Source organism: Drosophila melanogaster, chromosome 3L (genome assembly GCF_000001215.4).
Source record: "Drosophila melanogaster chromosome 3L".
In the NCBI taxonomy this organism is placed as follows: Eukaryota; Metazoa; Arthropoda; class Insecta; order Diptera; family Drosophilidae; genus Drosophila; species Drosophila melanogaster.
In genome coordinates, this window is record NT_037436.4 from 18,597,783 (window position 1) to 18,618,187 (window position 20,405).

At 37.9% G+C, this 20,405-nt stretch overlaps 7 protein-coding genes and 1 long non-coding RNA gene across 12 annotated transcripts; 6 read left to right on the top strand and 2 right to left on the bottom strand.

Annotated features, from left to right (window-relative positions):
- The first annotated feature begins 212 nt into the window (after positions 1 to 212).
- Positions 213 to 647, top strand: lncRNA:CR45390 (long non-coding RNA:CR45390). Its single transcript, NR_124989.1, has one exon. It is a non-coding gene; the product is annotated as a long non-coding RNA:CR45390 (long non-coding RNA).
- A 1,720-nt stretch (positions 648 to 2,367) lies between these two features.
- Positions 2,368 to 20,161, bottom strand: CG4174 (uncharacterized protein). Of its 3 annotated transcripts, NM_001038942.3 has the most exons (12): positions 19,829 to 20,161; positions 19,366 to 19,729; positions 18,945 to 19,309; positions 18,218 to 18,663; positions 17,959 to 18,062; positions 17,709 to 17,905; positions 4,074 to 4,271; positions 3,731 to 4,021; positions 3,482 to 3,681; positions 2,857 to 3,419; positions 2,647 to 2,794; positions 2,368 to 2,586 (listed from the first exon to the last, which is right to left on the bottom strand). In NM_001038942.3, exons 7-12 carry the CDS (start codon positions 4,268 to 4,270, stop codon positions 2,564 to 2,566), a joined length of 1,422 nt encoding a protein of 473 aa, NP_001034031.2. In that variant the 5' UTR covers position 4,271; positions 17,709 to 17,905; positions 17,959 to 18,062; positions 18,218 to 18,663; positions 18,945 to 19,309; positions 19,366 to 19,729; positions 19,829 to 20,161; the 3' UTR covers positions 2,368 to 2,563. The 3 variants fall into 3 exon arrangements, with proteins under 3 accessions (NP_001034031.2, NP_001034032.2, NP_730342.2); NM_001038943.3 differs by lacking the exon at positions 17,709 to 17,905; NM_168768.2 differs by lacking the exons at positions 17,709 to 17,905; positions 17,959 to 18,062; positions 18,218 to 18,663; ... (1 more) ...; positions 19,366 to 19,729; positions 19,829 to 20,161 and having other exon boundaries at positions 4,074 to 4,282.
- On the bottom strand, positions 2,368 to 20,161 carry CG13380 (uncharacterized protein). Of its 3 annotated transcripts, NM_001300176.1 has the most exons (12): positions 19,829 to 20,161; positions 19,366 to 19,729; positions 18,945 to 19,309; positions 18,218 to 18,663; positions 17,959 to 18,062; positions 17,709 to 17,905; positions 4,074 to 4,271; positions 3,731 to 4,021; positions 3,482 to 3,681; positions 2,857 to 3,419; positions 2,647 to 2,794; positions 2,368 to 2,586 (listed from the first exon to the last, which is right to left on the bottom strand). In NM_001300176.1, exons 2-4 carry the CDS (start codon positions 19,373 to 19,375, stop codon positions 18,529 to 18,531), a joined length of 510 nt encoding a protein of 169 aa, NP_001287105.1. In that variant the 5' UTR covers positions 19,376 to 19,729; positions 19,829 to 20,161; the 3' UTR covers positions 2,368 to 2,586; positions 2,647 to 2,794; positions 2,857 to 3,419; positions 3,482 to 3,681; positions 3,731 to 4,021; positions 4,074 to 4,271; positions 17,709 to 17,905; positions 17,959 to 18,062; positions 18,218 to 18,528. The 3 variants fall into 3 exon arrangements, with proteins under 3 accessions (NP_001287105.1, NP_001034030.1, NP_001262016.1); NM_001038941.3 differs by lacking the exon at positions 17,709 to 17,905; NM_001275087.1 differs by lacking the exons at positions 2,368 to 2,586; positions 2,647 to 2,794; positions 2,857 to 3,419; ... (4 more) ...; positions 17,959 to 18,062; positions 19,829 to 20,161 and having other exon boundaries at positions 18,440 to 18,663; positions 19,366 to 19,503.
- On the top strand, positions 5,643 to 7,633 carry CG18234 (uncharacterized protein). Its single transcript, NM_140786.2, has 8 exons — positions 5,643 to 5,839; positions 5,891 to 6,196; positions 6,253 to 6,452; positions 6,509 to 6,624; positions 6,682 to 7,107; positions 7,169 to 7,207; positions 7,282 to 7,447; positions 7,509 to 7,633. The coding sequence occupies exons 1-8, from the start codon at positions 5,658 to 5,660 to the stop codon at positions 7,619 to 7,621; spliced, it is 1,548 nt and encodes a 515-aa protein (NP_649043.3). The 5' UTR covers positions 5,643 to 5,657; the 3' UTR covers positions 7,622 to 7,633.
- CG18233 (uncharacterized protein) lies at positions 7,690 to 9,567 on the top strand (the record flags this gene model as incomplete). Its single annotated transcript, NM_140787.2, has 6 exons — positions 7,690 to 7,892; positions 7,951 to 8,253; positions 8,338 to 8,522; positions 8,590 to 9,206; positions 9,268 to 9,433; positions 9,494 to 9,567. 6 exons carry the CDS (start codon positions 7,690 to 7,692, stop codon positions 9,565 to 9,567), a joined length of 1,548 nt encoding a protein of 515 aa, NP_649044.3.
- CG18231 (uncharacterized protein) lies at positions 9,680 to 11,730 on the top strand. Its single transcript, NM_140788.2, has 7 exons — positions 9,680 to 9,880; positions 9,936 to 10,087; positions 10,222 to 10,372; positions 10,428 to 10,624; positions 10,679 to 11,208; positions 11,355 to 11,505; positions 11,565 to 11,730. Exons 1-7 carry the CDS (start codon positions 9,723 to 9,725, stop codon positions 11,636 to 11,638), a joined length of 1,413 nt encoding a protein of 470 aa, NP_649045.2. The 5' UTR covers positions 9,680 to 9,722; the 3' UTR covers positions 11,639 to 11,730.
- Positions 11,838 to 14,080, top strand: CG32201 (uncharacterized protein). Its single transcript, NM_168769.2, has 7 exons — positions 11,838 to 12,055; positions 12,106 to 12,257; positions 12,455 to 12,605; positions 12,660 to 12,856; positions 12,909 to 13,537; positions 13,593 to 13,758; positions 13,821 to 14,080. Exons 1-7 carry the CDS (start codon positions 11,847 to 11,849, stop codon positions 13,877 to 13,879), a joined length of 1,563 nt encoding a protein of 520 aa, NP_730346.2. The 5' UTR covers positions 11,838 to 11,846; the 3' UTR covers positions 13,880 to 14,080.
- Positions 14,118 to 16,222, top strand: CG32199 (uncharacterized protein). Its single transcript, NM_168770.2, has 7 exons — positions 14,118 to 14,314; positions 14,424 to 14,726; positions 14,785 to 14,981; positions 15,049 to 15,680; positions 15,740 to 15,793; positions 15,854 to 16,019; positions 16,080 to 16,222. Exons 1-7 carry the CDS (start codon positions 14,196 to 14,198, stop codon positions 16,136 to 16,138), a joined length of 1,530 nt encoding a protein of 509 aa, NP_730347.1. The 5' UTR covers positions 14,118 to 14,195; the 3' UTR covers positions 16,139 to 16,222.
- Positions 20,162 to 20,405: the final 244 nt, after the last annotated feature.

Consider the following 20,405-nt stretch of genomic DNA (forward strand, 5'->3'; position numbering starts at 1 on the left):
TATATACATGTGCAACTACAATACTTACAAGGGCGCAGAAAAGTATGCTACAATAAGCCAATGGAATTTGAAAGGATTCCTTCGAGATCAAACATCAGACGGCTGTTTATTTCAAAACAAGCATACATATATTGTAGATTTTATTAGTTGTAGCTCGGTTATTATTTCCAGTGCACGCCAGAATGATTGATAGTCCACTGGAGAAGGAAGGAGAATGGAGGCCTACTCCGAATCGGAAGACATGAGCCCATAAAACGTTTTCGGCAAAATGTTCATCAAGTAGCCATACAATAAATAATAGAACAGTCAGATACATTTGACATGGAACCATAAAAATGCAGCCACCCCAATAGAGCTCCCTCAAAGAAGACAACACCAGCTCATTCAAATTGTTGCCATGTGCACATAAGGAGCAGACAAAGGATATAAAGTAAATGAAGCGCCTCGCAAAATGCAGACTCCAGATGAGTAGTGGCACATCCCAGACGATGGGGCGAGTATTTCATTCTATTTCCATTTTCACATACTCGTTTCTCAGTTGCCATTCAAAGGCGAAGAAGGCACATCCACAGTTGAAATCGAAATCAATTGTTATACACAATGAAAACTGTTTTCCTACACAATAAATGCTTACCGCACACTTTGGGATATTGTGCACTCGAAAAATAGTCTTAAGATTGTAAATAAATTTGGGACAAGTGTTTTAAGCGTATAAGGTAAAATTTAAGATAATATAATAAGCCGACTTTCGTGAGTAATGTTAACGTTATTCCAAACACTTCCTTACTTTAGCCTTTAAATCAGCTATTTTTTCTCAGTGCTAATGCCAAACGCAAAGGAATTTCGAGCAGCTCCAGCTTTAATACAAAAATAATCATTTAAGCAAGGAGCCAGGTCCCCCAATCTTCCAGGTTCTTCTGCCTGACGGCGAAGGAACAATGGACTGTCGGAGTATGGGAATCGTATGTGAATCGCATGAATGACAGAGAAGATAAGGTTTAACATCAATCGCGACTTGGCAGACTTGGCAGTGCTTAACCTTGAAATGCACGAATTCAAATGGTTATTCTGTCTGGTTTGCAGGGCATGTAAGTCAGGACAATTGTTTGGGATTTCGTGTTTCAATAAGTGAGTTCTCAATGAACAAGCTTCTCATTGATTTAAATTAAGAGACTAAATTCACATTTGCCGTGTAAGCTGCTTAAAAAATAACGAATATTTTTGCACAAAAAAATTTTTTATTTCAACCTTCTGCTAGCACAGAAACCTAAAAAAGTTTTCAGGTACACACTGTATCATAGTCAATTTTAATAAAACAGCTTCTGGTTGCAATACGTTTAGCTTTTTCATTTTTCACAATAGCCAAATGGACAATAAGTCCAGCCAACCACGGGAATTCTTCAGCTTCATTTTTATGAATACAGATTGGGTGCAGTGGCGCAGATCCACGGATGAAATAGAGTAAGCCATCCATGCGAATGTATAAATTTTAATACGCGTATGAATGAAAATTTCGAATTCAAATCCAAATGGCTCGGCACACAACATGCCAGGCAATCAAGAGGCAAAGATAGAAATTAATTTTTGGCAGGCCTTAGATGTGATTAAGCTTGGGATTACAACATACGAATGTGAGTATATAAGAAGGGATATCCTGAAAACAAGACAGCAGACAAATGCCAAATTGACGACTCGTCAAATGGATGTTATTAGCATAAATTGCTTTTTAATGCCAAAGATTGTTCGGCAAAACCATTTTAATCCGCATACGATTATCACATGCTTGTACATTTGATTTTCCACGGTCTGGCGCAGTCATACTTCAGCTCATCTCGACGCAGACAGGACCCGTAAGTGATTTGTTTATTCAAGGGGAATTGATTGCAACGAAAATCGTGGCAGACAAAGACAAAGGCAGCCAGCTGCGGCCCGACAATCCGAATCCGAATGAGAATCAGCTCCAAAAGCTCAGACACACGCGGAGGTCGTATAAATCCATCCATTCATTGGACACACTCCCAGTCGCACAAGAACACAAGTGTAAATTTGCCATTTTTATGGTTTAAGTGTCACGTCATTATAATTCAGACGAACGTATATGCCACTCGAGCCATTCGAATTTTGTTTATGGTAGACACATTAAAAGTTGGCCCCAGTACGGCAGCACCATATGTTTGCTTTAGAAATATATCACCCGAAAGGCAATCAAGATGGAATAACATAGAAGGCACATAATGATCCCAAAAATAAAATGAATAAATATATGAAACTTTCACACACTCTTTACACAATAAGAGTTCTTTCAAGAGTTCTCTCCATAATCATTAATCCATCAGTATCCTACCTACAATTTAATATTGTATTCTTAATTAACATTTACTTTATTAAATAAGAAAATATATTATTTTAAAATCGTAAAGTTCACGTTTTCGTTGGATCCAATTCACATAAATATAAAATACATCTAGCAGACTTTCGCAATAACTCAGAAAGTGTCAAGTGCTTAACTTGAAATAAATGGAAAATCGCCTTCCAAGAGTACATAAATTATGAAGTACAAACGTCAGTTTAACACTTTGTTAGCCACTAAAAGAAAAAGATAAAAATGCGTTGTGGATATAATAAATATATTCCATGCACACTTACCCCACATATTTCCCTTTAGAATTGGACACTGATGATAAATAAGACTTTTTTTGAGATTTTCCCAAACTAACATTGAACCCTTTCGAGGTCTGACTTTTAAATGGCGAGAAGGAAAAACTATTTCTCCGCCCTTTCCAGCATTGCTCAACTAAATATTTTAAGGAAAATAATAAAATATGTAATATAAACTGTCAATAAATATATACTTACAAAGATGAAAGCATTTGCTTTGTTGTGGATCTTGGGCTCTTCGGGATTGTAGTTCCCAGCAATACCATAATTTATAACTTCTAGCATTTGATTTCCCTTCAATGGAAATCCAGTAATACCAAGAATTAATTCATTTACTTTGCGTACAACATCATGTAAAGAAGTAGAAAGATTTCCGATTTTGCAACTGCAATTCCCTGATAAATGTTCGATTCGTTGAAGTTTTGGTCTGGATACATTCTTTAAAACTTCTATGTCCTTTTGACCAAGGAATCCGTAAAAAATACTGATATAGGGTTTCATGGACAACTCCTCCATTTTTAAGGGTGCCAGTTTAAGGAATGGTGTCCAATCCACATAGCGACATACAAGAACTCCTGATTTCCTCCTATAGCGTTTTGAGCATATTTCTTTCTGCAGCTGGAACACTTTCTTCGGTTTTGTGAGTTTGGCAGGATTCGATTGCAAATGTTTTAGCTTTGGCAGTTGTGTCAGCATATAAGTGTGATTGGGATTGATTGAGAGCAGCTCATTCGCATACTTTTTAGCTTCGAAATAGTGACCTATAAAAAAATATGTTATAAGATTAATACATTTTTTCTTCTTATACAACGACGAATATTACCAAGTCCCTTGTTGGCCTCCACTAGGGATTCCAACAGGTTCGGGTAGTTCCAAAGTTTAATTTTAAGAACTTCTGGACTGACATTATCATCGTAATGATATAGAGCCAATTCCAACCAATTCTCCGATTGGTTGTAATCTTTTAGGAATAGATACATCAGACCGAGCATTAGGCACTCATCAGCACTCCAATTTCTAATGCTGCAAATATTGAAAATAATATATGTATGTGGATGACAGTAGATCTTACTTCTTATCTTTGTCATCTATAAAGCCTTCAGTCATGGCATAGGAGTCCAAATTGTAAACAGTTTGAAGTCTATGCATAGCACCCATTGATTCTTCGAAGTCCACAGATGTTGGTTGCTGTGTTAATAACATCTGAGAGACCGCAATCTGTTCAAGACCTAGATCTTTCTTTAATAGTCTGAAATATTGGGGCCAATCATTGTGAAGGTGCCTCAGAACCTTATATCCATAAATTAAATTACGCGGGGAGGTTTTAGTCGATTTCAACAGTTCTTCTGATTGCCTTATGGCTCTGTAAGGCAATACAATTAGATAATTATACTTAATTTCTTTTCTAAACATACCGCCTAATTTTCTGTAAGTGCTTCTTTAAAACTTTTTTATAGCTCTGAAGATTGTTGACATGTGTTTCTTTCAACTTTAGCAATGACAACTGCGACTCCGAGGATATTGCAAAATCATAAGATTCGGGAGCAGATACAACTTCTCCCTTAACTTGAAAACCAAGGCAGGCAGTTACAACTACAAAATGAAACAGCATTCTAACCAAGACATTAACTTGTTTAAACTAATTATTGCAGGCCAAAGCATATCGTATATATATTTAGTCTCATTAGCCTTAATTTGTAATGCTTCATGGTTGATATGTTAATGCAAGTATACAATATAAACATTCTTAGTAAAATTTTCTTTTACATTTTAAAAATGAACAGAGATTTTAAATAGTATAGTGAAAATAAAAAAATTATCATAAATTTATTAAGATAATCATAATAAAAGTTTAGAACTAAGCTATTTTATTAATGAGCCTGAACTCGCAGATCTAGAAATAGAAAAATCATTTCACGGCCCACCTGCACGTTGCTTAGATAAAACAAATTAATTAGCAACAGTATCTGGCAGTAAAAGTCGCTATCCAGTTTGTCTGAAGAGTCTTGGTGCTCATAGTCACAGTCACCAATGCCATAGTTACTTATTTGCAGCTCGTCAGACTCCGAGACACTTAGACCTGTGACATTCATTACCCGTTAATTATTTCCCTAATAACCTTTCATCCGTATTATGACCCAATCAAATTGTCTTGCAAGTGCACAGATGAGAGAAATATTCAATTTACTGTTCTAATGATGCGTAAAACTTGCTGCCTTTAGATTTCATTAATTTGGATGAGATTGTGAAATATTCTAATAGGCAGATTCAAGTTTAATACCTCCTCCACTTTCACTGAAACTAGTTGTAGAAATATGAAATTCCATTGCCATGCGACATGCAAACTTTAATAGATATTTGTTTGCTTTCTCTGTTTTGAGTATCTCGGCTATTGAACTCAAGTTTTAATATCTGGGAATCTGTACTAGCCAATAATGTGGGATTAGCCCCAATCAATGCTTTCTCGGCATATCTCAAAGCGAATTTATAACGGCCTCAAACAACTCAGAACTAATATCCTTCTAGTATTTGTCAATTGAAGTCTCATCCAGATGCAATAAATACATTTTAACAGATATTAGTAAATGTAGTTCATATAGCTTTTCTCTTGTATTAAGGCCATTAAAAAATAAAAAAATTTAAAAATCCATTTTATGGTGCAAATGTCGTAAAAAGGAAATATCCAGCACCTTGCCTTTCCTTTAGAAAATTAAGCCATTCAAATAAGTATATATTTTAAAATAAAAAGTTGTTAAAAAGCACGTGCCTATAGTTTGACTTGTGATAATCACATATCATAGTTTCTTGTCTGCCTAAAATTATCGGTCATTTATCTCGTTAACTAAACACGACAACTAATAGTGTTTGCAACTTACCAAGTGTAGGTAATAAAACTTCCCTGACAAATGCATTTGTTATACCTTAACACACAATTGACGTGCTATTTATGAACGGGAATAGGTAAGTCAGTAATTTGTATACTCCCAACTGAAATAGTCATGTTTATCATCCTATCAATCTGCCTAATTTCACTTGGTCCTCCAATAGGCCTTTGTGAAATTACAAATTCTGCAATGTCCATAGCTGGAATGAAAGAGCTTGTGGACTTGGAGGGTTTTTTCATCAGCGAAATGGAGAGCTACACTGCAGCCCTGAAGAATAAAATCGATCTGATGGAGAGGTTGGGGGATAAGTTGTAAAAATATTTCATTTCAGTGTATCCAATTTTCAGTTTGCTACAAGAAGTACAATCCAAACGAGAGATTTCCCGAAGGAACCCAGAAGAGTTCGTTGCTCATCCCCTCAATGCATTTTCCCTCATTCGACGGCTGCACGAGGATTGGACCCAAGCCGAGCTATTGATGTTGAATCAAGTTGGCTTGGAACACCTTCAAGCTATTGAAACTGGCTTGGAGGAAGCCCAGCCAAGCGATAATGATCTTAACGATGCCATCGGCGGAATAATCTCACTGCAACAATTCTACAATCTACAGCCAAGTGACATAGCCAATGGATTACTGATGGGACAGCAATACAAGTGGGTAATAAGTTTACCAGAATCTTATCAGGTTGATTGCGAAATCTTGTTTACAGTGCCAGCTTGACCACACTTAACTGTCAGGCTTTGGCCAACGCGTGTATGAATTTTAATTACGATAAGTATGCCTTAAATTGGTTCAAAGCTGCTGTAGATCACTACAATGACGATCGAGATGGACAGGTCTATAGGGAGGTATTTGATTTTAGGCTGCCTGATTTATACATAAATTACACCTCAGTTTTGGTAACTAAAGGTAGGTTAGTTTTGTGGCACTAACCATTTACAAGATAAATAATTAGCCCTAAAAAGGTTTTCGCAAAGCCGCATGGAAAGTCCTGCAGGACGTCGCTGATTTAGACGCTACTCTCTGGTTGCTTCGCAAAGATATTTATGAGGTAGGAAAAATCGATGTTCCTGATCCCACGGTAAGTTGTAATTTTTTGTGTAAATATTAAGGAAACTTAATGTTTTTCCATAATTAGTTTATCATAACACCATGGTTCGATGTTACTGGTTGTCTAAGAGTTGGGCAGACCAGCCAACATCTCAGCTGTCACTACGAAAAGAACACGTCTGAATTCCTTAGGATTGCTCCGCTTAAGGTGGAAACGCTTAGTTTGAAGCCGCATATTGTTTTGTATCATGATGTGATCTATGACAGCGAGATCTCAAAAGTCAAAAATATTTCACTGCCTTCACTAAAGAGTCCTTTGCGAATTCTCTATGCTATTGACTATAACCTAAAGTTCGCCAAAATTCGCGAGGATCACCAGAGCCCTCTAAGCCTGCGAATTAAGGACATGACAGGAGAGGACGTGCAAGAGGACACGGATTTTCAGATAGATAACTACGGTATCTGTGGGTTTAGAAATTTCCATACTGACAATATAGAATTGCAGGATCAAACGGTATGCTGGATAAAAAGAAAAACACAAATGAATCGATGATAAAATAATTCTTATCTTTCAGGCGGAACTTGGCGATCGCTTAACGAGCATAATGTTTTTTGTAAGTATATCTATGTAGTATATATAATATGGAATGGGATTTTTTCTGAACTAATATTTTTGGCAATATTTTAGATGAACGATGTGGCTCAAGGTGGTGCCTTGGCTTTTCCAAACTTAAATCTCACAATTTGGCCACAAAAAGGCAGCGCTTTGGTTTGGAGAAACCTGGACCATAGAATGCAGCCTAACCAAGATCTTTTGCACGTATCATGTCCTGTGGTAGTGGGCTCAAAATGGAGTAAGTTAGCTTTCAATCAAAAATGAACATTTTTGAAGTAATAATTAAATACTCTTTGAAGCACTCGTCAAATGGTTACACGAAAGACCTCAAATGTTCTCCAGACCTTGTACAACAGGCCGGAAATTTAAATCGCATGACCAAAGCATGAAATTTAGAGCGTTAAATAAATAATTTCAATAACCTAATCCATGTTGTCTTGATGTGATTGCTTTTACAGTGTTTTCAAAAGCTGCTAGAGAATGTTGAATGTTGTGAGAGCCGCTGCTGTGCTTATTCTAGTTCAATCAATTCATTCTACGGACCCTAATGATTTCTTAAATAGAAAATACTACAGCTCCTCAGTTTTGGGGCTAGTTAAGCTCTTAAAGATGGAGCAAGAGTTTATGGTGAATTTTTCGATCTATGCCAACATCTTGCAGGAGAAAGTGGACAATCTAAATATGTGAGTTGAACTTTCACCAGTAATTACACATTCGCAGCACTCATAACATGTTTCCTAGTTTCCTAGATGCCCTGAAGCGACCCAATCACAAAACCCACAATGAAAGGGAGAAGTTCGTTTCCAATCCGTTAAATGCGTTTGGACTCATCAGAAGACTAAATCAGGATTGGCCAAAATTGCAAAACTACACCCAAAAGCCTTTGGGCCTTGAACAACTCACTGCGATGCAGGATATCGTGAGTGCAGCCCCTGAATCCTTTGATATGAATGAAAAACTTAAAGCGATGCACCGCATAGAGACAACCTATGATCTCCAACCAAAGGATATAGCAAAAGGACTTCTTCAAAGGACAGAATTTAAGTAAGTCCAAAAACTACTACTACTAACTGAAATCATTATATTTGAGACGTATTAAAAATATTTGTACTCTTTATTGGAAACTAGCTATAGACTTTTATTTCGGGACTGTTTGGCTTTGGCTTACCATAAATTTGAAATCGGCGAGTTTAAGCGATCACTTTTGTGGTTTCAAGAAGCATTAAAGTTAAGCACAGATGGTAGTTTGGAGATTATGAATAGATTAAAGGAAATTGAATTGAAAGGCTTTGCAACAGCTGTAGCCAAACGAAGTAAGTAAATTATATTAAGTTAAGGCAAAATTAATGCCGTCATTTCTTAATCACGTTTTCGTCCCAGGCATTTATTTGTCCAATCAAGGACTGACTAATGAGACCATTGATGACATGGCCAATAGCCAATTACAAGATGCCAAACTAATGGATTTGGAACAACTGATCAGTTCAGAATTAAAGCAATGGATTAATGATGACTCCACAACACCTCCCACTGACCATAATCTTGGATGTCGTGGACTCTTTCCCAAGAAGTCCAACCTCGTCTGCCGTTACAACTCGAGTACAAACGCTTTTCTAAAACTAGCACCCTTGAAAATGGAGGAAATAAGCCGGGATCCTTACATTGTGATGTTTCACGAAGTGATTAGCGATAAAGACATTGAAGAAATGAAAGGTGAAATTACAGAAATGGAGAATGGGTGGACTAGCTTGGGAGATCCTAAGGAGATTGTTTCCCGCGTCTATTGGATAAGGAAGGAATCTTCGTTTAGTAAGCGAATTAATCAACGCATTTCCGACATGACGGGCTTCAAACTGGAAGAATTTCCAGCCATACAATTGGCCAATTTTGGAGTGGGTGGGTACTTCAAGCCACATTACGACTTTTATACAGATCGTTTAAAAGAGGTGGATGTGAACAACACGCTGGGAGATCGAATTGGCAGTATTATATTTTATGTAAGTATATTAATGTTTTCTCCAAAATTTGACAACTTCGATTGTTGTTCCTTTCTGGCAGGCTGGAGAAGTCTCACAGGGTGGACAAACCGTATTTCCCGACTTAAAGGTGGCGGTGGAGCCGAAAAAAGGTAATGCGTTGTTTTGGTTCAATGCTTTCGATGATTCAACGCCAGATCCACGATCCCTGCACTCTGTGTGTCCAGTTTTAGTGGGTTCACGATGGAGTGAGTATTATGAGAAAATGTTATACAGCTCCAGACATAACTACGAGTATATACTTTCAGCGATAACCAAGTGGTTACACTACGCCCCCCAATTGTTTGTGAAGCCCTGCAGCCCAAGAGTTCATTTGGAGTGACGTGTTCCCTAACGATAAAAGTAAAAAATAAATGTATTAGTGACGGTATACCCTTGTCGTATTTAATTTACTTAGCTAACTGATGAATAAAGAAGTCAGTCAATATGAAAAGCTTCTGGAGTTTGATCATATTTCTTATGTTTTGGAGTCCAATTATGGGCGATAACTCCGGCGAATCCGAATACGTCGAAAATAATAGTGTGTATAGTTCAATCACGAGGCTTTTAAAACTTTTAGAAATGGAGGAAATCTTCATAACGAACATTAAGGCATACACCAATAAGTTGGCCGAAAAAGTCAAAAATCTACAAGCGTAAGGATGTTTTTGTAAATGATTTACAATTGTATATGCCACATGTTATCCACAGTTATATCGACTCGGTTGACTACGAATTCCAACAAAGTTTTGAAGATCGAGAGAAATATGTCGGTAATCCCATTAATGCATTTAGTCTAGTGAGACGGACACATCAAGATCTACCGAAATGGCACAACTATTCACAGCAGATCGTGGGAATGGGTAAGAGTATTTATCCCAATTTTAAAGAATTTATTAAATTTTCATATGAATGAGTGGTATTGACAACAGCATTAGCTTGATCACTTTATATTGCTCAAAATACCGTACTCAAATAATAATTCAATTTTTTTTAGAGGAACTGTTTGCCTTGGAGGAAATTATAGCCAAGGTACCGGATAAAAAGGATATGGCATATTCACTGGGAGAAATGCATCGGATTGAACAGATTTACGATTTGGAAGCCATTGAGTTGGCAAGAGGTCGTATTCAGGGCAAGCAATATGAGTATAGGAAACATTTTTTTTTTTGTTATTATCCATTCAATATGATTACTTTTTAGCTTTCGGCCTTCTATTCGGGATTGTGTTGCTTTGGGAGAGCACAAATTTAAAAGGGAGGACTACCAACGGGCTTCTATGTGGTTTCGCGTGGCCATCAAACATGAGCCCGAAGGAAATGCCGAGATTATCAACAGCATTCTTGGAGATCCCAAGGTTAATTTGTATACTTTGTACGCCAAATCAATGCTCATATTCGGTAAGGAGGATGAGTCAAGAAGGCCTATCTAATCTTTCCCTTACAACCATATAGGCATGATCAAGTCAAATCCTTCGATGACAATCGCAGAAGCTAAGAAAATATCCTACGAAGCTCTGAATAAGGCCAGCCTAGCAGATATAAAATCTCTCTTAAATGAGTTGCTAAGTCAAACTGACGATGAAATTGTTTACGAAATGAATGTTAACAAGACAAAACCCTCAGACTACGAAATTGGATGTCGTGGCCAGTTTCTTAGGCGAAGGAATCATGTTTGCACCTATAATTTCACCATAACCGAATTCTTGAAACTAGCTCCCTTGAAACAGGAAGTTTTAAATTGGGATCCTTACATTGTCATATATCACGATGTTCTTAATGACGACGAGATCGATAAGTTGAAAAACCACTTGAATGATACTGACGCGGTGGAAGTCAATCCTATTGAAAAACGCATCTTTCAACGCATAAACGAATTGACACGACTTAGTTTTGAACATTCAGATCAACAAATAGTATCCAAAAACGGTCCTCGAACGCACAAACATAAGAAGGAATATTTAAAAGGAACATTACTATTTTTTGTAAGTACAGTGTACTCAATGTGCAATTTTAATTGGTTACATTTAGTTTTGCAATATAAGATTCTCTTTTGATTTTATAATTGAAACTATCCTATTGATAGAATCTGCACTAACTATTTATCCAAAAAATATTTACTTCTAACCAGCTTAACAATGTGGAACTCGGTGGTGCTATGGTTTTTCCAAAGTTGAAAATATCCGTCTTTCCTCAAAAGGGCAGCTGTCTCTTTTGGCATAACACACTTGATCCTCGCAGTGAGCCTTTGGAATGCCCAGTTCTTCAAGGAAATAAAAGGGGTACATGAAAAAATGGAAATCTAATGAAATAAATTTGATTGATTTAGATTTCTTTTTAGTTATCACACAAAAAGGTGCATACAATGGACGACCTATGCAGTACAAGAAAGCAAAGAGTAACCAAAAGTTTTAAATAATTTTAGATAAAACTTTAAATAGCACTTAATATTTGTAAAATAAAATAACTTTGCAATAAAAAAATAAAATAACCCGATAGATAACGGTAGCTAATAAACAAAAAACGTAACTAATCAATTCAACCAACTATAACCTTAGAGAATCCATTTAAGTCAAGAAGAACTTACAATTGTTTAAAGAAATGTGAATACTTTTTAGTTATAATGAGAAAGTATCATAGTTTACTCCCAGTTCTGCTTGGTTTTGCAGTTCTAAACAGTTTTGTAGGATGTGTCGAGGATATTGAGGAAAAAGAACGATACAGCTCATCTACTGTGGGACTTCTGAAACTGCTCAAAGTGGAAGAAAAATTCACCGATAACCTTTTAAACCAAGTTGATCAGCTAGGAGAAAAATTCGAAGCACTTCGAATGTAACACAACCTAAAATTTGTTTTTATCACAAGTAAAAGAAAAATTTTAGGTACTTGTCGTCAGTGGGTTATGAATTACATCGAAGCCTCAATGAAAAAGTGCAATACGTTTCAAATCCCATAAATGCATTTTCACTGCTAAGACGCACGCACGAGGATTTACCAAAATGGCACGAATACTTTAAAGAAGCCATTGGAGAAGGTATGTTGTAACTAGAAACTAGTATTAGTCGTAGCTAGTACGTAGTAACTAATAAGTAGTAACTAGCAAGTAGAAACTAGTTTGTAGTAACTAGCAACTAGTAACATCAAATTGAAATAGAGCTCTATTAATACTTTGTAGTAATATATACTAATATACTCTACTATACTATATAATATACATTTTTATATATACAGGAAATCAGAGTATTCTGGTTGACCTTGTGAAAATGGTTCCGAACGATGTGGACATGTTGTCGGCCATGCATGGAATTCAACGCATAGAAAAAATATATGACTTGAAAATCGACGATCTGGCACAAGGTGTTTTGCAAGGAGTTCAGTACAAGTATATAGAATAGTAATTAAAATTGGAGAATTATTAGCGAAATCGAATCTGCAGCGTTCAACTTACATATCGCGACCTCATAGCCATGGGAAATTCGATGTACCAGCAAAGCGACTATCAGACAGCAGCCAAATGGTATCGAATTGCTTGCAAACGCGAATTGGAAAATCCCGAACAATTATTTATTCAGATTTTGGGCGACCCATCTGAACACCTTCATCGCCAATACATTAAATCCCTCTTCAAATACGGTAAGACTAGGCTTTATTGTTTTCTCCTTTTGCTTATATCAACTAATTGTAGGCTCTACAACATCTGAGCCTTCGAAGTCCATTGAAGAAGCCTTTATAATGGTACAGGCCAGTCAAGAGGAGCTGGATAATATTATGTCTGACCTGAACGAACCGCAGAACGACGTTGAAGTAGAGAAAGATCTGTATCAGGTAAAAAGAAGTCCTTCCAACTGTGAACTTGGTTGTCGAGGACTGTATCGCCAAAAGACGAATCTTGTGTGTCGATACAAAAGCACTGCGAATACGTTTCTGCGATTGGCTCCTCTAAAATTGGAGGAAATTAGTTTGGATCCATTTATGGCAATGTATCACGAAGTTCTGTACGATTCGGAGATTCGTGAACTTAAAGGACAATCGATGAATATGGTTAATGGCTACGCCAGCCAGAGAAATGGCACAGAAATCAGAGATACAGTTGTCCGATATGATTGGTGGTCAAATACTTCATTGGTTCGGGAGCGCATCAATCAGCGGATAATTGATATGACAGGATTCAACTTCTTAAAAGATGAAAAACTACAGATCGCGAACTATGGATTGGGCACCTATTTCCAACCGCACTTTGACTACTCGTCCGATGGTTTTGAAACTCCAAATATTACGACGTTGGGAGATAGGTTGGCAAGCATTCTTTTTTATGTGAGTAAAGATGATTGCTTTCCCTTCAAATATATATAAAAATTCCAATTTACAGGCTAGTGAAGTTCCACAAGGAGGTGCCACTGTTTTTCCGGAAATTAATGTTACGGTCTTCCCACAAAAAGGCAGCATGTTGTACTGGTTCAATTTGCATGATGACGGAAAACCTGACATAAGAAGCCTACACTCGGTGTGTCCTGTTCTCAATGGCGACAGATGGAGTAGGTTAGCTTATTCATATATACGTACGATTGTACTACATATAGGAAGTTTTCTTTTACAGCGCTCACAAAGTGGGTTCCTATGTTTCCGCAAATGTTTAGCTTCCCATGCAAATCGTAGTAAATACAACTCTAGTTAAAAAATGTTTTTTTTTAGATTTCATGCGAGCAATATTATAAGATAGTTACTTGGTTTCATAGTTAAAAGATACCAAAACAAATCTTAAACAAACGAATTTTTTGTGGCGGAACCAAAAATGTATCAGCCATTACCAATATACCATGAAATTGTTGATTAGTCTAATAAATAGAACAGAAATTCAGTGCATTAGTCTACCCAAGTCAAGATGAAGTGGTTCGTGCTTCAGATATGTCTTGTATTCATTTGGGTTCCGCAGAACTTTTGCAAGGAAAGAAATGAAACGTCAGAGGAGAAAATGATATACAGCACATCTGTGATGAGCATGATGAAACTTTTGGAAATGGAAGAATCTCTAAAAACGAACTTAGATATATACGTTCAGGAAATGCAGTCCAAGTTAGATCTGATTAAATTGTAAGTAGGGTAAATTATTTTTTATTCAAAAAAAATCTTTTGAAATGTGCTATGAATTATACTATATAATAAATTATATGAGACACATTTTATTGTATATTATTTTCAGATATCAAGACTCGCTGAAACGAGTAACTTTAACAACGCTGGAGGAGAAGGAAGAGTATGTGTCCAATCCTCTAAATGCGTTTCCCATGCTCAGACGCCTCAATCAAGATTGGCCCAAATGGCTGAGATATATAAAATTGGCTATAGCTTCGAAGAAAATCAAAGAAATGGAAGTGCAGTTGAAGTCCGCGCCGATTGACGATGACCTCAAAGTTGCCCTAAAGGGTATGACGCGCATTGAAAAATTTCACAATCTGCACGCAGAGGATTTGACGAAAGGTGTCCTCATGGGAAAGAAATTAAAGTGGGTTGGCAAATTTAATATGCAATCTTGAGAATATTCAATGACATTCTCCTTGTAGCTCCCATTTGACTGCTCCGGATTGTGTTGCCCTGGGTGATTATTACTACAATCAAACTCAATTCTCAGGATCCACGCACTGGTATCGCATGGCCCTAAGGGTTCACACACATCCTCGTGGCATGATCTACGCGAAAGTTTTGGGCTTGAAAAGGAAAAGGATATACAAGAAGTATGCCAAGGCCTTGCTGAAAGAATGTAAGATCACTTCCGGAACATAAACGAATCGAAGATGCCGACTAATGCCATTCAATTCCATTTTAAGCCCTAAATTCGGATAAAAGTAAGCCCACTCCGACAGAGAAGTCTGAATGGAACCGATTGGCCAAAGAGGTCACACGGGAAGACAACTACGACAACGTTAAGAAGTTAATTGATGAATACCTATCAGGGGACGAGAAGATCTTCCAAGAGGTAGCAGCCCGACTGAAGCGCAAACCAACCAAGCTGGAGCGAGGTTGCCGTGGAGAGTGGCCAAAGAAATCCTCGCCAGAACTAATATGTCGCTATAATAGGGACACCTCTGCGTTCCTTAAGTTAGCTCCACTTAAGTTGGAGTTTCTGAGCGTGCAGCCAATGATACTTCTGTATCACGACGTGCTGTATGAAAACGAATTCAAATCAATGCGAGACATAGCCATGTATAATGGCTCCATGATTGATGGCTGGACATATGTAGACTTTGACAAAAAGGGCAATCCAAAGCAACAGGACCGAGTGGTGAAAATGATTGCTTTTCAGGGCACCACAGCACCTTTCACTTTGAGCATCAATCGGCGGATGGCGGATATGAGTGGTCTTGAGATGCGCGATAACATGGTCCTGTACCTGACCAATTACGGACTGGGTGGTCATTTTGGAAAGCATGTTGACTACGTGGAGTTGGCCAAAAGACCTGTGAGTGGCTCTCAGATTAGTGAAACATAGTTGAAACATAGCGCATACAATTCTTTCAGCCAGACTTTTTTGCTGATTTCGGAGGCGATCGCATAGCTACAGCGTTAATCTACGTAAGTGTTTTTTTTTTTTAATTTTTTCTTGTTTATTTTATTTGTACACCCTTAATTTAGGCATCTGACATTCCTTTGGGGGGAACTACAGTTTTCACAAAACTTAAGATTGCCGTGCAGCCCAAAAAAGGCAGTGCATTGATTTGGTTCAACTTGAATCACGCCGGAGAGCCTGATCCGCTAACAGAACATTCCGTTTGTCCTGTCGTCCTGGGCTCCAGATGGAGTAAGTTTATCTATATACATGTGTACAAAGAAAAAAGTGAGATTCTTTTTCTATTCACAGTAATATCGAAATGGATCCACGAACGCCAGCAAGTATTCAAGAAGCCTTGTTTAGCCTAATATATATATATAATAGCTGCCATTAGTGGGGCATGCAAATAAATAGCCATTGCCGAGGGACGAATCTCCCATCGGCGCACTTTGCTCCTTCAGTCTGGTGTCCCTTTCATTGTTTGCCATAAAATTGCAAGTGCCACTAAATTCACAGCTTCTATTGGCAGAGGAACTGCACCGAGGGGTTAAGCTTATGTGCTTGCTCCAAATACCATTTTGCGGAAGTGCACACTTCAATAATGGAAAGGGGGCAGCTGCAGATGCAGCAGTCACGCTGGGCACGGAGCACAATGGCCAGGCGGGCCCGGCGTACTTAAGCCAACTTTGTCTATGCCGCATCCAGGAGTCACATAATGGATGCAACCATGTGACTTAAAGGGGCAACGGACAGACTTTCAACAGTATTCCAAAACCGGGATGCAAAAGATCGCTGACCTAGATCGCTTAAAAGCTTTAAAAGGCACATAAACTCTATGAAAATACAATTTGGATTTTAATTGTAAGTGAAAATCAAAAGAACATTATATTAAGCAAAATTGTTTTAGTCCTTCGGCTTCAGAAATAACTCATATATGTATGCTTATGGCACACAAACTTTCCCAATTTGCATCCCTGTACTAAACAAAATTCACTTAGTTAGAGAGCAAGCGTAAAAGCTAAAAAAAAAAAAAATTGTTACACTAATTGGAATATTTTCGAAGTGGCATACTTAAACTAGGCTACTAAGCACGGTCAAGTTGATCTGGAAACTGAAATGAGTTTAAAAGCAACAAGGTCTAATGGGGGAGCAAAGCGAAACGAAATCAGCATGAAAGCAATTGTCCAAGTTATTCCAAAGTGCCCACAGGCAAAAGACACTCGCATGCAGAGGCAACTGGCAGAAATGGAAACTACGACCAGCACCGAATCCGCTTTCTGTTGGCATCAACGAAACGGGTTAAAAGGGGTGGTCGCTGCCGGATGGTGTCCTTGCCGACACAGAAAGGAAGTGCCAGTGATGTTGTTTATGTAGCCATACAGACGGTGATCCGTATTTAAGCATTAACAAATTAACCATGGGCTGCAGTTGTTGACACAGTCCGTAAAAAGGACAAGGACGTTTATCCTTCACATCATTCAAATACAGCTATCATATAAAGAGAGATGCATCCTTCGTATCACATGAGTTCAATTACACTTTAAGCAAACTTTAAATGAATTGCATAAACGGACCAACATCTCGGGAAATTATAAAAACTTTAATCTTTACAATGATTACTTATCCATATCATTAAAACTTCCCATGAAAAGCGACCAACTGCGAACATTGTGCCATTCAAAATGCTGAGGAAGCGAGGACGAAAGCAGCAATGACTAAGCCAGAGCTTCTTGCGATCCACAGCCAAGCTGATTTAACATGGCCAGAAGCACCAGAATGCGGATGCAGAAAACCCCCAAGTGGAAGTCCAAGAACAAGTGAATCCATAGAATGGCTTGCCAAGTCGTTGGGAAAACTGCAGTGCATGGAGCCAGAACGACGGAGGAAAAGAACTGAAAATAAGTCGTGGCAAATGCAATCTAAAGCGTCGCCACTTACCAGACCACCAGGAGTTAGCCAGAGCAGCGCAGGACGAAGAACTAAGGAGGACACCACAATGTGCCCATGGAGACTTGGCATGGGGCATTGTAAAGCGATTTCAAAATGTGCTGAACTCTTAAGTGATTGAATTGTTATCTGGTGACATGAATTTGTCCGCTGATTTCAATGGTGCCAAGCTGAGACTTCGCGCTGCACTGCAAAGATGGCAGATATCTTAATGCAAGTTCACATATTATTATATACTAACCTGATATGTATCAGCATGTTGAGAGAGAAGCGCAGTCTAGTTACCCCATTAGTACGTGGAAATTCTTGCGAACTGAAGTACTGGGAAGTAAAATAGGGACCTTTCTACGATACAAATAATAATTGATATTTTAAAAAGATTTACTTATAAGCCATTTAAATATCCATTTCATAAAAGTAAACAGGATTTAAAATATGATTTTTGCATATTGCACCAATTCAAGAGTTTTTTTTTATAAAAGCAAACTTTAAGCAACTACCATTTTGGAAACAGCTGTAAGCTCATGCATATCCATGCCATGCACTTTGCGTCGAGTCACTGCCGCAGTGCCAATCTGCAGACTGGGCTATAAGGGTTTATCGTGGTCATGTCCGTGCCGCAGTTCCTGTCTAACACATCATACATAAATGTTGAGCTGCAAAATGAATACTGACATGTGGGCCAAGGGACAATCAAACTCAGCCCCTTTTAACCGAAGTCCGAAAAGTATATATTAAATATATATATACACTTGTTTTTACATTTAACAATGTATTTAAGGTAACATGCAGCTGAGTCTCAAACTCATAATCATAGATCCCCATCACTGGGCAATTCGGCTTCTTCAATCTTACGTATTGTCTCCCAGCTGATAGGTGACTTCTTAATCATCTCAATGGGTGCCTTACAGAATGGACAATTGCGAAAGTCCATAAGGAAAAACTCCTAGCAAGGAAGAGAAAAAAGATAAGATTTTACAATACAATAAAGAATTTGATATGGGTAGGGAGATGCCTGATCGAAGAAATAACAGCGCATATCTATATATACGCGTATTATAAATATGTACTATTAAATACAGTTCCCTTCGCTAATCTTTTGTATAACTCGGTCCTATGGGGCAACCACCAATTGGTGTTACTAGCTATATCTATCTTGGTGGCATATTACATAAAATCCCTCAAAGGGGATATCCTTAGGTGTTGTCCCTTAAGAGGACCACATACATTTGGATGCAGATCACAAATCTGGGCGAGGCGACCATAGAAGTACTGATGGCATCGTTCGCACTCGTATGCGGTGTTTGAGCGCATGCAGATGCAGTGTTTGGAGCTCTTGTAGTCGTCTGCCAGCTCGAACTTAAGCTTTGGCTGTCCATCCGTCTCCTTTAACTTGGGGCCTAAGTCAGAAATGTGGAGACCACGCTCGAATTTGTGGTACTCCTCCTCCTCGGATTCCAGTTTGGTCGGCGGCTTGCGATTGAATGCTTTGGACGGACGCTTTTTTGGAATGACATCCTTCAAGAATGGAGACGAAAGATTCCAATAGCATTTGGAGAGGCGAGCGGCTATTGGATCATTTCCCTCGTTGGCTGAAATACACGCTGCTTTAGTGGATCAGATGTGGCTATATAAAGCTCATAGTTACCGAATGGCATTGTTTTTAAACGGATATCGTCACGCACAAAAAATTCTCAAATGAATATACAAATATTTGTGAACTTGATATTCCCGATAACAAAACTTTAAATGTTTGTCGACGCCAACTTGAGGTAACGCCGCTTGGCAGTGTTGTGAATTGCGAGCAGTATCAAAACAAAGTATCGGTATATGTATTTATTTTTTCGTCTTTTTTAAATCATTTCGCTACAGTGCTACGCTTTATCACTGTACTTAAGGAATAGGTGATGTATGGATTTTCTACATATTTTCATTTCTTTCTTGTTTTGCTATCAATGATTATTTAAGTCCAAAAGCGCCTTAAGTCGAAATACATTGTTGTGAAACTTGACCTATACCATCGAAATACAAAAAGTAAACAAACGCAATTTGGTTCATTACAATTGAAAAATTGGCACATTTCCATAATGTTTATGTATTTCCTTACGTACAAACTATGTAACATTACAGTTTTCGTCTAGGATTGATTCTTTTTTAAATCCCGGAGACTCACAAGTAATTTGCATGAGCGTTGCGAAAAGCGCATTGTCGAGCGTACATTAAAAAATTCATCTGCGGCAAAATCATATGAGCATGCATATTAACCGTTTGTTTTAACATTTTGGCTGCTTAGTTCTGGATGTTTTGGGCAGCGTTGATAATAATTTTGCCTCTTGCGCTCGCATATGCAGCCATTTTACTTGAAGTTGGGATAATTGTACGACTTTTGAAACTACATTTTAATCCGCGTTCTGACGACACCTAGACTTTTTCCAACTGCGACAGTATTGCAAAGCTCCCGATCTTATCGATAAGGTAATTGACCCGATAAAATATACATTTCCTTTAATAAATTAATAATAATTCAAGCTCAGAAGATGGTAGTCTCAGAAAAAGGATTTTATACCTTAAAATAAATAAAATTCCTCACGAAAATTGAGGAACAATTATGTATAGCTGTGACTGTGAAAAGTTTAATTAGACAATTGGATTTTATCCAACAAGAGTAGGTTCTCATTACACGGAATT

Bases quoted from the DNA above. Each gene is read 5' to 3' on its own strand.
- CG18231 (NM_140788.2), top strand. From the start codon at position 9,723: ATGGGCGATAACTCCGGCGAATCCGAATACGTCGAAAATAATAGTGTG. The intron at 10,373-10,427 runs GTATAGGAAACA...ATTACTTTTTAG, and splicing joins ATTCAGGGCAAGCAATATGA to CTTTCGGCCTTCTATTCGGG. The intron at 11,209-11,354 runs GTAAGTACAGTG...ACTTCTAACCAG, and splicing joins AAGGAACATTACTATTTTTT to CTTAACAATGTGGAACTCGG.
- CG32201 (NM_168769.2), top strand. From the start codon at position 11,847: ATGAGAAAGTATCATAGTTTACTCCCAGTTCTGCTTGGTTTTGCAGTT. The intron at 12,056-12,105 runs GTAACACAACCT...GAAAAATTTTAG, and splicing joins AAATTCGAAGCACTTCGAAT to GTACTTGTCGTCAGTGGGTT. The intron at 12,857-12,908 runs GTAAGACTAGGC...AACTAATTGTAG, and splicing joins TAAATCCCTCTTCAAATACG to GCTCTACAACATCTGAGCCT.
- CG32199 (NM_168770.2), top strand. From the start codon at position 14,196: ATGATATACAGCACATCTGTGATGAGCATGATGAAACTTTTGGAAATG. The intron at 14,727-14,784 runs GTGGGTTGGCAA...TTCTCCTTGTAG, and splicing joins CTCATGGGAAAGAAATTAAA to CTCCCATTTGACTGCTCCGG. The intron at 14,982-15,048 runs GTAAGATCACTT...TTCCATTTTAAG, and splicing joins CAAGGCCTTGCTGAAAGAAT to CCCTAAATTCGGATAAAAGT.
- CG18234 (NM_140786.2), top strand. From the start codon at position 5,658: ATGTTTATCATCCTATCAATCTGCCTAATTTCACTTGGTCCTCCAATA. The intron at 5,840-5,890 runs GTTGGGGGATAA...TCCAATTTTCAG, and splicing joins AAAATCGATCTGATGGAGAG to TTTGCTACAAGAAGTACAAT. The intron at 6,197-6,252 runs GTGGGTAATAAG...TCTTGTTTACAG, and splicing joins CTGATGGGACAGCAATACAA to TGCCAGCTTGACCACACTTA.